General features: G+C 40.4%; 1 protein-coding gene across 3 annotated transcripts in view; it reads right to left on the minus strand.

Moving 5' to 3' along the window:
• SFMBT2 (Scm like with four mbt domains 2) overlaps window positions 1-15,017 on the minus strand; it is a 192,080-nt gene that overhangs the window by 99,265 nt on the left and 77,798 nt on the right. For 2 of the 3 annotated variants that reach the window (XM_059663739.1, XM_059663731.1), the window contains exons 4-6: window positions 13,362-13,450; window positions 11,425-11,671; window positions 3,925-4,022 (exon numbers count right to left, since the gene is read on the minus strand). In XM_059663739.1, the coding sequence (XP_059519722.1) occupies window positions 3,925-4,022; window positions 11,425-11,671; window positions 13,362-13,450 (434 nt within the window). Of the gene's footprint in view, window positions 1-3,924; window positions 4,023-11,424; window positions 11,672-13,361; window positions 13,454-15,017 lie in introns of those variants that run through there. The other variant, XM_059663748.1, reaches the window with a different exon arrangement.

The following is a 15,017-nucleotide window of genomic DNA, read 5'->3' on the forward strand; positions in this document are numbered from 1 at the left end:
GGATGTGCCTGCAAACCAGGTACATGCCCTTGACCGGAATCGAACCCGGGACCCTTCCATCCGCAGGCCGACGCTCTATCCACTGAGCCAAACCGGTTTCGGCAGGGGAAGAACTCTTAAAGAATTTATATTCGTGGTTGCAGGATGAGTAGGAATTTAATAAGAAGAACATTAACAGGTACAAAGGGCATCAGAAGAACAGAGAAAAGGCCAGTGTGTGGGCAGCTCAACCCACCAAGGAGGGCACAGAACAACCTAGCAACAGAAGACTGCGGAGGGCAGCAGGGCGAGGCCACACCAGTCTCGGTGCTCCTTGGGAGGATGTGGGAGCTTTACCCTCAGTTTGAACTACAAGGTATTTTATTTTTTAATATATGTTATTGATTTTTTACAGATTGGAAGGGAGAGAGATAGAGTGTTAGAAACATCGATGAAAGAGAAACATCGATCAGCTGCCTCCTGCACACCTCCTACTGTGGATGTGCCTGCAACCAAGGTACATGCCCTTGACCCGAATCGAACCTGGGACCTTTCAGTCTGAAGGCTGACGCTCTATCCACTGAGACAAACCAGTCAGGGTGAACTACAAGATATTTTAAATGGGAGTGCCAGATTAAGATGGCCAACTGCAATTCCACACTAATTTTACCTTTTCCTAAACTCTAATCGAAACTACAGTAAAGAGATTTTAAAAAAAGACACAAACCCACCCAACAGCGACAAAGGTATAGAAGCTAAATTGCAAATGAACAAGAAGTAACTAACTTAAGGTGTTCAACAGAGCCAAATCCCGAGCCATCAGCAGGAAAACTGAGAACCCGCCCAGTGAAGACTGCAGAATCCTCAGAAGCTGTAACACCAAATACGTCTGTAACTGGGAATGGCTGGGAGTAAATAAAATAATAAGTCTGGGAAGCTCTTTGGCAAGCAGTTGGGCTCCTGGGTACCCTCCCCTACCCCTCTCTGTAAGGCTACTGACCACCCCCCCTCCTCTGAAGAGATGAAACAGACGGTCGCTGGCCTGTGGGCTGGGCACTATGCACTCAGTGTAGAAACTCCGGGCCCCCTTCTCACCACTCAGGACACTGGCAGCTGGACCCTGAACCCCAGGCAGGAAGTTGAAAACTCCCCCTGGAAAACCAGCTAAAGAAGAAAAACCACCATACAAAGAAGCAGCCCTCCAAAGTGGCCTTCAGTGACCAGCCCGCCCCACAGCTCTCTAATCCCTGCTCTTACCCAAGAGCAGACAGTCAAGGGTTTCCAGGTGACTGAGGACAGCCTCTATCAAGAACAACAGAAATCCAAAGCACGGTGGAGGAAACACATCAGTCGGGGAGGAAAAAAACTAATCCAATCATTCTGACAACACCCTCATGCTTCCGTGTCATGGGAACAGGGGGCTATAGCAGAGCATTCAGAGGAAAAACCCAAACATGTGCTCCTGAAACATACCAGCACAAATAAGTTGAGAAAACTTCTGACAGTGGAGCAAACAGACAAAGAAATAAAAAATAGATCTGAGGAAAAAAAGATTAAAGCCAGTTTAGAAGTACCATATCCACAGTCACAGATCAAGAAGGTAAAAGAGAGAAAAGAGGTGGAAGACATTGTATTAAAAGAAATGTCCCAAAATTAAAGGCATGAGTTGCAAATGGCAGAACTAACCAGTGTTACAGAGGAAAATAGATGCCCACCAAATCATGCCACTGTGAAATCTCAGAACAGTGGAGAAAAAAAAAATATAAGTTCCCAGAGAAGGAGAGAAAAAAAATGGAAGGAATGCCTCCCAACTCTAACTGAGAATTCTGTTCCCAAACTGACCATCAGTGAAGCAGGAGAGTAGAACAAAGACATTTTCACTCACTTGAAGTGAGAAGAAATGCTGTGGGCCAACGTCACTAATGGCTTGTCACGTTTTATCGACTGTGTAATCTGAGGACCGCATGCCAGACCCAGTCTGTTAACAGCTGGCTCATTCTGACCACATACTAAACAGGTTCCCGGTCCCTGCTCTAGGCCCAGCTTCCTGGAGCAGATGAGAATGATCCATCTCCTGCATAGAAATGCTGGGCTTGGGCCTGTTCCTGAGCTGGGGTAAGACAGAAGCAGAAAATATAAACCCACTGACTCCTATCCACAGTCCCGTCCACTACCTGGAGTTCACGCTACAACTCTGGCAGATGCCCAGGCTAGGATACCTGCTTTTCTTAAGATCAGCTCATGACTTTACCTACTCAGTTTTCTTGTGAACGGAGGAAAGGGAAAGCCAGCTGATGACCCACACACAGTCCAGCCATCTTCCCTGAAACAATTAGGATTGTGCTTGCTTCCTATGTTGTCAAAAGTAAATAATATCACACTTAGGAGAACATACACAGGTGGTAACACTACAAGAGAAGCAAGGAAATGATTAACACAAAGGCAGGGTGCCTGTGACCTGGCAGAGTCAGCAGAGAGGGTGAGGGGTGAGGGAGGGGCAATGGAGGCTTCTATGCTGGGCCACCTCTGGTGCCTACACTGGAGGGCGGGCATTTGTATTTTCATTCTATTACTCTTTAAACTCCTCACATGTGTACAGTATGTTACCAAATAAAATTTATTTTTCCAGGATAAAGGACAGGATCAGATCTGTACATTTAAAATATCCCTAAGGCCGCTGTAAAGGAAGTGAATGTGAGCTGTGGAGGTCACGGGAGTCCTGAGGGTCAGCTGGATTGAGAAAAGGCAGTGGAGCCAGACAGGTTACAAATGAGTAAAATGCTATTTTTCTTTATTATTATTATTATTTTCTGCAGGAGAGGATATTATCAGGAGAGGGAGGGAGGGACACAGGGAGGAAGGGAGGGGAGAGAGAAATAAGAGTTATTTGGTCAATTAGCAAAAAAAAAAAAAAAAAAGCCCAAGATAATGTTCATTGTCAGTGATCACTATTGCTAACAACATATTATCTTTAGACTGTTCCTCTAGTATAGTAGGCTCAAAATACTGTAAAGGTCATCATTCAATTAAACCTCAGAACACAATTCTATGACTAGTATCAAAAGAGGTCTTTATAAGTCCAATGATACAAGCATGAAAAGTGCTGATCAAGAAGGTTCAGGATTTGCTGTGACAGGATAAAATGCTGGGTGAAGACTTCAGTATAAGTAACATTCAGGATGCCAATGGCCCGGCCCAGCCTTAAACTCTTGCTGCATGTGGTACCTACACACCATTTTAATTTCATTGTCCAGATGAAACTTCCATGGCACTGCAGAAATGTGCCCTCGGAACTGAAAGCCCGCCTATGTAAGCCTTCTGCAACCACACTGAGTGTTCGAGGGAAGAACGGGGAATACAGCTTTCCCACATGTTCAAGTTCCGAATAAGAAGAGGTTGTTTTATGGCTTCCTCTGACCTGAGTAGATCATTCCAGCCCATAACTTAATATTCTACTTCACATAAGTTTTAGGCATGAATTTAAAAGTGTTGAGAACCTGACTATACATTTCTGTCGGGATATCTTCCTTTCATATTCTATCACTCCTAGAAGTAGGAGTACCTAACACCCGATAGGTACTCACACACTATTTCCTGAGCCATCAAGGAAATTGAACCATCAAGACAAGCATCGGTTTCTATTATTTTTACTAAACAAATACCAAAAAGAGACTTGCTCTATTTTCTTTGGTAAGAAGTGAAAATGAGATACATTACAGAATAAAACAGTAAACCTAAAAAAATTTTCAAATCCTATCTTGTAATATGAGTCTTTGTGAAGATTACAAAGCATAGCAAAACATTTAAAATGGAAACTGGCCAAGAAGGTAGCTTTTTAAATAGTGGGAAATGATTTGATATAGGAAGCTCCCTCTCCCCGCCCCCCCCCCCCCCCCGTTCATTCTTGAACAAGGGTAGATAAATTGCAATGAATTCCCATCTTACCTTAAATACTTCCATTGGAAGAGGAAACTTTGCAGCATCAATAAGGGATTTTTCCAGAGCATTTTTCCATTCAGAGGCCATCTTCAAAGGATAGATTTCTGTATCAACAGCAAACCACGTAAGAGTTAAAGGACTAAAATGTTCTACTGGGTGGTTCTTTCTTGAATTTAATCTTCCCAGGATTTCATAATAAGCCAGTATGCTCAGCAACCACAAGTATCACACCCTGTCCGCCATAAAAGGCCACCTGCTAAAGGGATTTTCTGAAGTTAAATAGCAACTTGGGATCCTGCTTTCAGAAATGAAGAATAAACTTAATAGGGCTCTTCTTCAGGAAACATTTGTATGCATTCTGTTGGCATTCTGTAAGTAATTTAATGGTATAAATCACATTAGCACATCTTCAGCCGTCCACTGCCCCAAATCCCGTATATTACCTGGGAAGTAATATCCACTGATGAAGAACTTATTATCTGATAAATGGCTAAACTAGAAATGACTCTTGCCTGGCATTTTCAGTTATTACAGCATATTTTTCACTAAGTCCCTAAGCTCTCATATGCTAAAAATAGTCCATGTAAGTCAGAAAATTATTAAAAGGTAAATTAAAATTTACCAACCAAGTTTAATATTTACACTTGATATGTTGCAAATGCACCACATGTCGCCCACAGTTTTCCCCAGGCAGTAGGGGGAGAGAGATTTACAAATGGAGGTTACACTGTCTGAATGCAAAATTAAAAGAAAAAATTGGTTGCGCACTGTTTGTTGTTCACCGATGGCTGAAACTGCAGGGGAATTTTATGATCTGATCTCAACAGATTTAAGACCTTATCAAAACAAGATTTGCAGAAGCACTCACTTGAAGTAGATATGTTTATATCTTCCCTATATCAACCCCAGCTACCTCAGACAGACAGTTAGGATGTGAATATGAATCTAAGTACAGTTAAAAGGCAACATTAAACCTTTGGGGCTATATTTTTAATTTCTTGCATGTCTGCTTTTTAGCATGGTGCCATATATTTTGATTCTCACTGCTTCTGACCTCACCTTGAGCTTGAAGCCCCTGTGTTTTAGCAGTTTATTTAGTCTTTTCAGACTACCCTAATTATGGTAGGCAAAGGATGCTGCCAGAACTAGCCAAGTCATCAACGCTCTACCCACATCACTCACTGTCAGTTACACAAAGGCACAGAAAGGGGCATTAATGACTAAATAGGTTCCATTGTGTACAGTGTCTAGAATCCTTTCTAGCATTTCATTCATCATCTTCTACCTCTGGGAATTGTTTTCCCCCCAATTTGGCATTTCTATATCAGAACAAAAATAGAATGTGATTCTCCTTAGGAGTGCCTAGAATATTTGGGAGAACACAGTGGGGCCCCAATGATACCTCTGCAAGGAGAATAAATGATTCTTCTAACCTCCCAGGTGAGAAGCGGGTACTGTGTGAGAAATGGTTTATCACAGGGTCCCACAAGGAGAAAAAGAGAGGAGTTCACAGAAATCCATAAATACTCCCAGGATAGGTGGAAGGATTCCTTGGAGTGCCCCAGTGGTTCGGCTTAGGGGCCTGGCACCAAAATCTCAGTGAAGGGGATGGCAATTCTGAGGTCTCCAGTGGACAAAGCCCAGAGGACACCCACTGCAGCCATTCAATAGGGCACGGAGGTTAGCAACAAGCAAGAGCCTGCACTCCTGAGGAGACAACACATTCACTCTGCCAGGGGCCTGGAAGAAAGTTGGTAGGGAGTTCCACCTTAGCAAGGTAGTAAAAGGAGAACTGAGTCACAAGAACGGATGGCGATTTCCAAAGACAAGACCAAAGGAAAGGTCTGCAGGCATAAAGGGTGGGGGAAAAAGAGAGAGAAAAGTCAACCCTGTTGATGCCCTGAGCTTTAAAGAGGGTGGGGGAGAGATAAGAGGGTAAAAAAATGACTCAGTGTTGGGAACAATGAAAACCCAAATGGCCAGAGTTAGATCCAAACTACCAGAACTAAGGGAAGTGATGTGCAGACCCCAAGTCATCCCAGATGCTCACCAAGTCACCCAGAAAGCTGAGCCCTCGGTCACCAGATGCCATCTCTCTCCCGCCAAACCAAAGACAAATGTAACAAGAAGCCCTGTGTAACGAACGGAATGTTTGCATCCCTGCTCCCAGATCCCTATGTTGAAATCCTGACCCCCAATGTGGTATTCAGAGGTGGAGCCTTTGGGAGGTATCAGGTCATGAGGGTGGAGCCCTCAGGTTGGCATTAGTGCCCTTATAAACACACACACACACACACACACACACACACACACACACACACCCTAACCCCTTGTACCATGTGAGGACACATAAGACAGCCATCTATGAACCAGGGAACAGGGCCTCACCAGACACCAAATCTGCCCTTGACTTGATCTTGGACTTCCAGCCTCCAGCACTGGCAGACATGTTGTTTGTAAGCCCCCTCATCTGTAGAGTTCTGTTATAGCACACAAAATGGACTGAAAAACCCGGGTTCTGCGTGATTTTTGCCTCTGTCCTACAATCTTATTCTTTGTCTTCTTTCTGAGGATAATAAATCCTAACATGGAATTTAACCCTATGGCAAGGCACACTTCTTCTCTTAAAAGGTGAAAATCAACTTCAGTTTGTCAGTATGCTCAACACCTGCAAAAGCTAAACACCTAGTGGTTCCAATAAGCAGAAAACCATATTCCATGTGTGCGTTTCATTAGACGAGAGGCACATGGTTATATTGGCCAGTTTATGGACAATAAATAGCACTCTTGAAAGAACATAAAACCTTTTATTAAAATGATCGTGTTGCAGGTAATTTAATAGAGTGTATCATGTCAATTTCTATTGGTGGGGAAGTCATAAAGCAATTAAAATCTGTCCTGATTCATCTTTAACTAGAAGCTAAGTGAATATGAAGTGATTTCCCTTTGTGCAAGTGTTTGGCAGGCTGATTCGCAGTAAGTGCTGTAGGAAGCGGAGTGCACAAAATCACCTTGAGGACAGATGCCTTTCTCCCACACACCCCGAAACCTCCACTCCTTCCTTCTCCACCAGGTTCTGACCAGTGAGGGAAGACTAAGCTAGGGTTGTTAACAGACACTGGAAAGTGTTATGGGCTGAATGTTTGTGTCCTCTCAAAATTAATGTGTTGAAATCCTAACCCCCCATGTGACAGTATTTGGAGATGGCGCCTTTGGAGGAAACTGGGTTAGGTGAGGTCATGAGGGTGGAGCCCCATGATGAAATTAGAGCCCTTTAAAAGAAGAGACCAAAAGCATTTTCTCTCCCACCTCCTATACACACACAGACACACACACACACACACACACACACACACACACACACACACAGGAAGCCATGTGAGGAAAGAGCAAGAAGGAGGTCATCTACAAGCCAGAAAGAGAATCCTGACCAGACCCAACCATGCTGACACCCTAATCTTTGAATTCCATTCTCCAGAACCGGGAGAAAATAATTTGTGTTGCTTAAGCCACCAGTTTATGGCACTTTGTTTTGGCGGCCTGAGCTGACTAATACTGAAAGCAACAGTTCCTTTGGGACTAAGAAGAGGTTCAGACAAGGAGTTAAGTTAGATGAAAAAACTTGCTGACTCCAGGATCTATCTAAAATAATTAAGAAAAAAAATTGTAAAGGTTCACATAAAGATTTTAAAGGAAAAAAATTTTAAAAGTAGAGATTTAAAGAAAACTAAATATTTTATCTCCTTAGCTTCTGCAAGAACACATGTAACTCTATCTTGCTTTCTAAATATCCAGAAATATGAAAGCCGGTGGGGCCTCCAAATGACCTGACCTCAATGACTTAAATTTCTTAGAGAACCAGATATAACCATAATACCCTGACCACAGATTGAATACCAATAGTAAATGACAATCACCTGAGATACCTATAACACTCAGCAGGTAGTAGACATATAATTATCCCCATTATACAGATGATGAAACTGAGGTTCAAAAGGTAAAGTCACTTGCCCAGGGGCACTGTAGCTAGTGACAGAAACAAAAGGAAAAGCTAACAAACCCTGACTCTAAGTCCATGTTCTTCCTATTTTGCCAGGTTTTCCCATCTGAGTCATTCATGGGCCCTTTTAAAAGAACAAAAACTTTCATGGACTTCACAGACCATATTCCTGCACATCTCATATGTCCTAGAGCACCAGTACTTGCTCTGACCCTGTTTTCAAAAGCTCTCCTAACATATCAAGAGCAAAGAGGACTCTACAGTCATCATCATCATTTTGGGGGTGTCTTTACCCTGAGCCCTTCCCTACAAATTCCTTCCCCAAACCCTGCCAATTATTCTGGGCCCTAGAAGGTGGACTTGGCTAGTTCCTTTCTTCTCTATAGACATATTTGACTTTTTTTTTCAGTCAATTCATATCACCCAAATATTTCCTGAGCACCTACTATGTGCCAGACGCTGAGCCAGATACTGGGGGGTTAGCAGTTTATAAGGCACCAACTTGCAGTTAAAGTGGGTGGTAAAACCCTCTCATGATGGGAATGAAGTGAAAAACTGGGCCACACCAACAGCATTCTCAAAGGGGACGTGCTTGTAAGCCCCGGGAAGAGAGGACCAATTGCTGGAAAATAAATGAGTGGCGTGTGTTGGGGATATGAGGCTGGAGAAGCTCTACAGTTTCCCTTCAGTTCAGCACAGAAGTCAAGGCACTGCCCGGGCTGCCAGTCCTCTCATCATAAATGCTGATGCACTTGGACCTGAGGAAGCCTCTGCCCCTTCCATGAATATTCGCATCTTACGGTTTCCTCTTCCTTTTACCCTTTGTTCACTGAGGCTAGATTCAGCCTGCTCTGTTCGCACCTGCGTGACACCTTGACAGTGTGTGTGTGTGTGTGTGTGTGTGTGTGTGTGTGTGTGTGTGTGTGAGTGACAGCTGTGTGTGTGAGTGAAGTGGGGTGGCTTCTTTCCCTCTTTCTGTCCTCCCCACCCCAAACCGTTTCCTCTGATTCTCGGCAGAAAAAAAAAGGTACACTGGCTATAGGTTTCTCACTGGGGACAGTGTAAAACCCAGCACCTCTTCCTTCAGTTTTGAGGGCTACCTTCCTAGCTAAGTCTCTTGCTTCTATTTGCACTGAACAGTTGAGAAATATTGTGCCCGTTAAAAAGTAGAAAGCAAAGTAAAACTAAAAGAAGACCTGTGATTACTTTTAGCAATGGTGGTGGGCTTAGTGGGGCACAGCACAGAGGGCACTGAGAGCAGGGAGAACTCACCAGGGCTTATCTCAAAGTATACCTTCTCCCCACCCCTCCCAATTCTGCTTCTCACCACCAGTTAGTGCAGAACACTTTTTATTTATTTAAGGGTATTGGGAATAAAAATAAAAATAAATCCTAATATTTTCTATGCAAATCTGAAATTTTATTCCCACCTATATTTCAGTTAAGGAAATAGCACTACCATGTAAGTTTTACAAGTCGCACTGGGACTTGAAATCAATTTCCCCAAACCCAGAGCCCTGGGTTCTGATGCCGTGTGTAAGAAGCGGTAACAACTGCCTCCCTGAGAGGTTGCTCTGCTGAATAAGGTAACGGAATCAGTTTTCATCTTGTAGCCACTGCATTTGAAAAACGAAAAGCCACAAGTTTGAGTGTCCTTTTGGCTTTTATTTCTGTCTTCTCATACATAACCTTTCTTGTTGACAATTTAAATGTTAGGTAAATAACTTCTTGCTGAGACATGCCTTTCCCAAAGTCTTTAAAGACTCACACAAACTCTTCAATGAAATGGACAACTCCTGTCCAGAAAATTACTAAGACAAATAAACACACTTTGTTCTTATAAAAGCATCAAATTATGTAAAAGAGAAGAGCTCTCATATGCAAATGTTTCCTAAGTTTCTACCTTGACACTTTCCATTCTTGCTTTGAGTCCCAGGATTTCACAGGAAAGGGACACTTCAGAGAACCTAAGAAGCTACTAGTAATCCTTTGCTTTGCTATAAATTTTTACACTGGCAAATACATGTTGCCCCTAAAATTTATAAAGCAATTAGATACTAAGCTAAGATTTATACACCCAGCTCTCCACACAAAGTAAGTTTCTCCTACAGCGTTATGACTCCGGAGGCAAACAGGAGCTTAGATCTCTCCTCAGAAGCCGGCAAGCCCTGTTTGTCATCAAAGTCCAAAATTACTCAGGGTATAAATGGATTTCTTGGCTGCTTCTCAAAACGTTGACAACAATAACACTCATAAAATACCGTGTTACATGTCTATACGCCTGTCAAATTCAACACAAATGCAAGCTCATGAGATACAGAGCCAGGAAGTTTTTTTTCAATTAAAGCCCCTGAGTGTCAGAAATAGGAAATGTAATGCCTCAACTTCATTTACTCACGACCAACAATGACAACTAATACAAGAGGAAAAACTCTGGCAATTTTAATAAAGCAAAGAGCCAAGTCTTTCTTCCTGTATACCTGCAAAATTCACCAGAATGAAAGTCAGCATTTCTAGAAGAAATACATATTTCTTCCTTGGCATCCTTAATTCTGTAAGAATACAACAATTTGTTCTGAGGCTACCCATCCAAAGTTTGGCGAGGCCAGCAAGGGGCAGCGGGAGGAATGGAATGGGCAAAAGACCTGGGATTTAATGACAGTGCATTCCCCTTCAAGTAGCTTGGACAAGTAGCTTAAACCCAGTCTGAATTTTTTCTGCTGTAAAAGGAAATATTCACAACAAGCATGCAGTACTTTTTTTTGGAATAAAAATAAAAAGCATAGCAGATGTAAAATCACCTGGCACACAGTAAACATTCAAGAATTATTATTTGTAAACACTAAGATTACTGCCCAGTTAGGTGTGTCAGAAAGCATAATGCACTATTCCATCCAGTTAAGTCTAGAGAAAGTCACTTGGCAGTGCATTTGAAGCTAATTAAAATATCTGATATGTCAAGAGGAAAAGCATGGTGATTTTTTTTCTCTTTGCTATTTCCAGGTCAGAACAGATTATATAATGATAAGCATTTGTTTTGGATATGGATGAATGGGTGGATGGATGCATGGATAGATGGAAAACATATGGATGAATGGATGGATGGATGGATGGATGGATGGATGGATGGATGGACAGACACATGCATGAATGGATGGATGGACAGATGGAGATTTGGGAATCTCCTTGCAAGACTACCAAAACCCCCAAAGAAAGAGGGAGAATATAACAAATTGTAATCTATTGTCTTTCATTTTTGAACCAGTGATTCCAAAGGAACTAGATGAACTTCTTCACAGCCTCCAACACAACTTTCTCCTTTTGAACACTACTAATTGGGGTATTGGGTTTCATTTCTATAGAAAATACTCGAGTTAAAATGCTTAACATTCACATACTCAGATATACAAGATACCAAAGAGCTCAAAAACTTCCAGAGACATATCCAAAAAGATAGCACATCTTTTTCTCATATAATTCACAACAGCAAAATCTTTGGCCCTTACCTGAAGGTGGGTCCATTCTGTATTTATTCTCTTGACACCAACCAACTGGTCGAAGTCTGTAATCCAAGTAAAACAACCACTGGTCATAGGATTCAGTGTCCTCCAATCCCACATAGCGAAGGCGTAATCTTCCTCCAACATTTTCAATCACACTAACTATCCAGTACTGAAAAGGGTTCTGAGAATCCTGAAGTTCTATTAAGGAATCAACTGTAATGAGGTCTATAGGGCCTTTCCCTCGCAGAGGCTGTTTAAACAGAAGCAAAACTCCTTATTTTAAACTTTATTTTAAGGTTCTCATGGAAACAGATGACAGCAGAAGATAATATTTTTTCACACCATCATCCAAGCTATTGGCAAACAGTCTGGTGTTTCCCTCCACCCCCATCCTTTCCACAGCCCTCGCCCCCTCCCCTTCCCTCTTCTCCCACACACACTTCCATTTACCCAACTCTGTCCAACAACAAAAATCACAAGTCAATAGGAAATAACAGTTTGTGCTATGTTCTCACCAAACAAATACCCTTCCCAGATAAAATTGCATTTGTTAGAAATGAGTACACTTTTAAGAAGAGTTATACCGAAATTTGCCTTGAGCTAGAAAACGTGTGGTAGCAGAATGTCTACTTTTCTAATAGACAGATATATCAAACATGAGACTGTAAGTTTATACTGGGACTCAACAGACATGTATCTTACAATGGCCACTGCTATAGTAATCAAGACCCTCTCATACTTTGAATACGTGCATAAAGCATGAACATGTGTAGATAACATGTTTGATACATAATGATATATAATAAATTAGAATATTATGTAAAGCTGTCTCTACATCTAACCTGATAGCTGGTTTAGAGAATAAATGTACTTACTGCCCTATATAAGCAACCTTCTTAGCATATGTTAGCATAAGAAAAGGGTGTTTGTTCAGTCAGGCTTGTAGGCAAATGTGTTTTTTAAAAAAAACCTAAAAGAGTAATATAATTTGTTCTTTCGAAAGGGTCAACAACCATCATTTCGATTTGTTAACCAAACAATTAAATTAGTAGCCATTAAGATAAACAAATACACTAAGCAAAATCTTCACAGAACCAAACCTTATAACTCAATATGTCAGACAATGGTGTTCCAAAGTATCAATATCTTTTATGACAGGAGGGAAACTTATTGTTAAGGTTAAGAGAATAATGATATTGTCAACATCCACATTGTATTCCTTGTTATTCATTGTGTTTTCCCCTTTTTCAAGGGCATTCTTGAAACAAATATGGTAACACAATAATTATCTGCAACACACCTTTTACTATATATAATAGAACAGGAATATAAAAATAAAATGTTTCATCAAAAAATTATTTACAAATGAAGCATCAAGATTTCAGATTTAACTATTTTTTTCAGTACCATAAATTACCTTAATCATATTTAAATATGGTTAGTCATTTGTCCTCTTGTTTTTATAAGAGGTTAATTCAATTATTACTTATCATGTGCATATAAATCTTTGGGTTATGCATCCAGAATGGAATAGTTAATGAAACCATTTATCAATATGCTCCCAGATTATACTAGTTTCACCTGTACAAAACAGTTATTCTTCGGGGTTTTATTTACATACACTAATAAAGGGTAGAGGCTTAAACATATAAGATAGTGAGATGTTCTAACATAGTATTATTTTAAAATGTGTTCACATATTTTAAAGCAAATTTAAAGCAAATTCCCCATTTATTGACTGTAGCACAGATGAAGATTTTTCAATGCCATTAGAATCAGAAACCTAAGTAACTTAGGAAAAAACAATGTTAGGCTCTTTGAATATAGATACCTGTGTGTGCGCATGTACCTGCGGAAGGATATATGCAAAGGCGCCGTTAGGTTTGAGTTCATGTAACTGATGCTTCAGACATAGAATAGCTGTAAACAATAATACATACACCTTCCAGAAGGTTAGCAGGTGCTGTCCGGGAACCAGTCAAGTCACGAATGAGAAATTCTGTCCAGTCTGTGTACTTTTCTTTGATTGCTGGTGAAACAAAGGAGAGAAAACACTTCAACACCACTCAATTATCAAATAAACTTAAAAGGACAGCATTTTGTTGTTTATGAGTGTTACTTCAATATTTCTCTTAATTTTAAGCACCAATCTTAAGTACTAAAATCATAACAGCAAGTCTATCAACAATGGGTGTTCATACCCACCAGGTGCTTAGATTTTGCTGGGCCTGAGGAGATTAAATAGGAGGTTCTAAAGTCTTGAAAACTATTTAAAAACATCTGAGAACAACAAAGATATTATAAAGTATGTAATTCAGTTGGTTCCAAGAAGAAAGAGATCAATGAGGGCTGGCAGAATCAGAGAAAGTTTCCCAGGTGAGAAAATAAATCCGGGCTCTGAATTACACAAAAGGTTTATAGAGGCAGAGAAGAGGAAGATGGGACTTTCATATTGACAGGAACAGCACAGGCTAAGGAAAAAAAAAAAAGGAAATAGTGAATCTTAAATTATAAATGGAAGCACTTACTATTAAGAATAAAAGACTACAGTGTTCCTTCCCTTGGAGATTTTTAAAAGACAACCTACATTAATTTTTCAGAGAGTTTGAATTAAATTGTTCCCATAAACAGGAGGATATATCCTAAAAGGATTCAACAGGACTGATAAGCTCCTACTATGTGCAATGGACCCTGTAACATACTACTGGGGCTCAAGCACATAGATATAAGTATTCCTCTTCTTAATAATAAATACAGCCCAGATAAAGATGAAACTTGTGAATAATTTTATAAAAATTATACATACACAGGGATACACACATTCCTTAGTACTTAGGAAATTCTATTTCAACTTTAGCACTTTTTCCGTTGTACAAATATACTTGTATAATTGCAAAAGGCAATATCATTATTTTGCTCTGAAGTACAGGCTTTAACAAAGACATTACCTAAGAATTGGTGGAAGCAAAGGACAGACTTTTCACAGTGGTAACATTAGGTTAAAATAGGAAAGACAAGAACCTCAGAATATTCTCCATAATTAGACCACTTAATATTCATGTCATTGAAACCTCGGACAGTATATATGCAAACCCTTATGACAAAGGCCTTTGCTATTTAACATTCTACACATTGTTATGGCATCATATGTGACTTTTAATGGAGACTCCTTCATTGGGCGGTTGTAAGCATTAAATGAGAAAATAAATATAAACTCCCCAGTAATTATCACACATTTACAGTATTAATCAAGCCTTGTAAAAGTGTTCTTTGAATCCAGAGACATAGAAGCATAGAACAACACACTGTGGAATCTCAGAGGAAAGGGTGGGGGGAAGAGATCAACCAAAGAACTTGTATGCATATATGCATAATCCATGGACACAGACAATAGGGTGGTGAAGGCCTGGGATGGGCTACAAGGGGTCAATGGGAGAAAAAAGGGACATATGTAATACTTTCAACAATAAAGATTTTTTTAAAAGGTTCTTTGGTAATGCAACTAACCATTCCTTCTTTAATGCACTCAAATATTTAATAACATGCTAACTTTTTTTTTTTTAAAAATCTCAAACTGATGTAATTGAACTAATAAT

This window comes from Myotis daubentonii, chromosome 1 (genome assembly GCF_963259705.1).
Source record: "Myotis daubentonii chromosome 1, mMyoDau2.1, whole genome shotgun sequence".
In the NCBI taxonomy this organism is placed as follows: Eukaryota; Metazoa; Chordata; class Mammalia; order Chiroptera; family Vespertilionidae; genus Myotis; species Myotis daubentonii.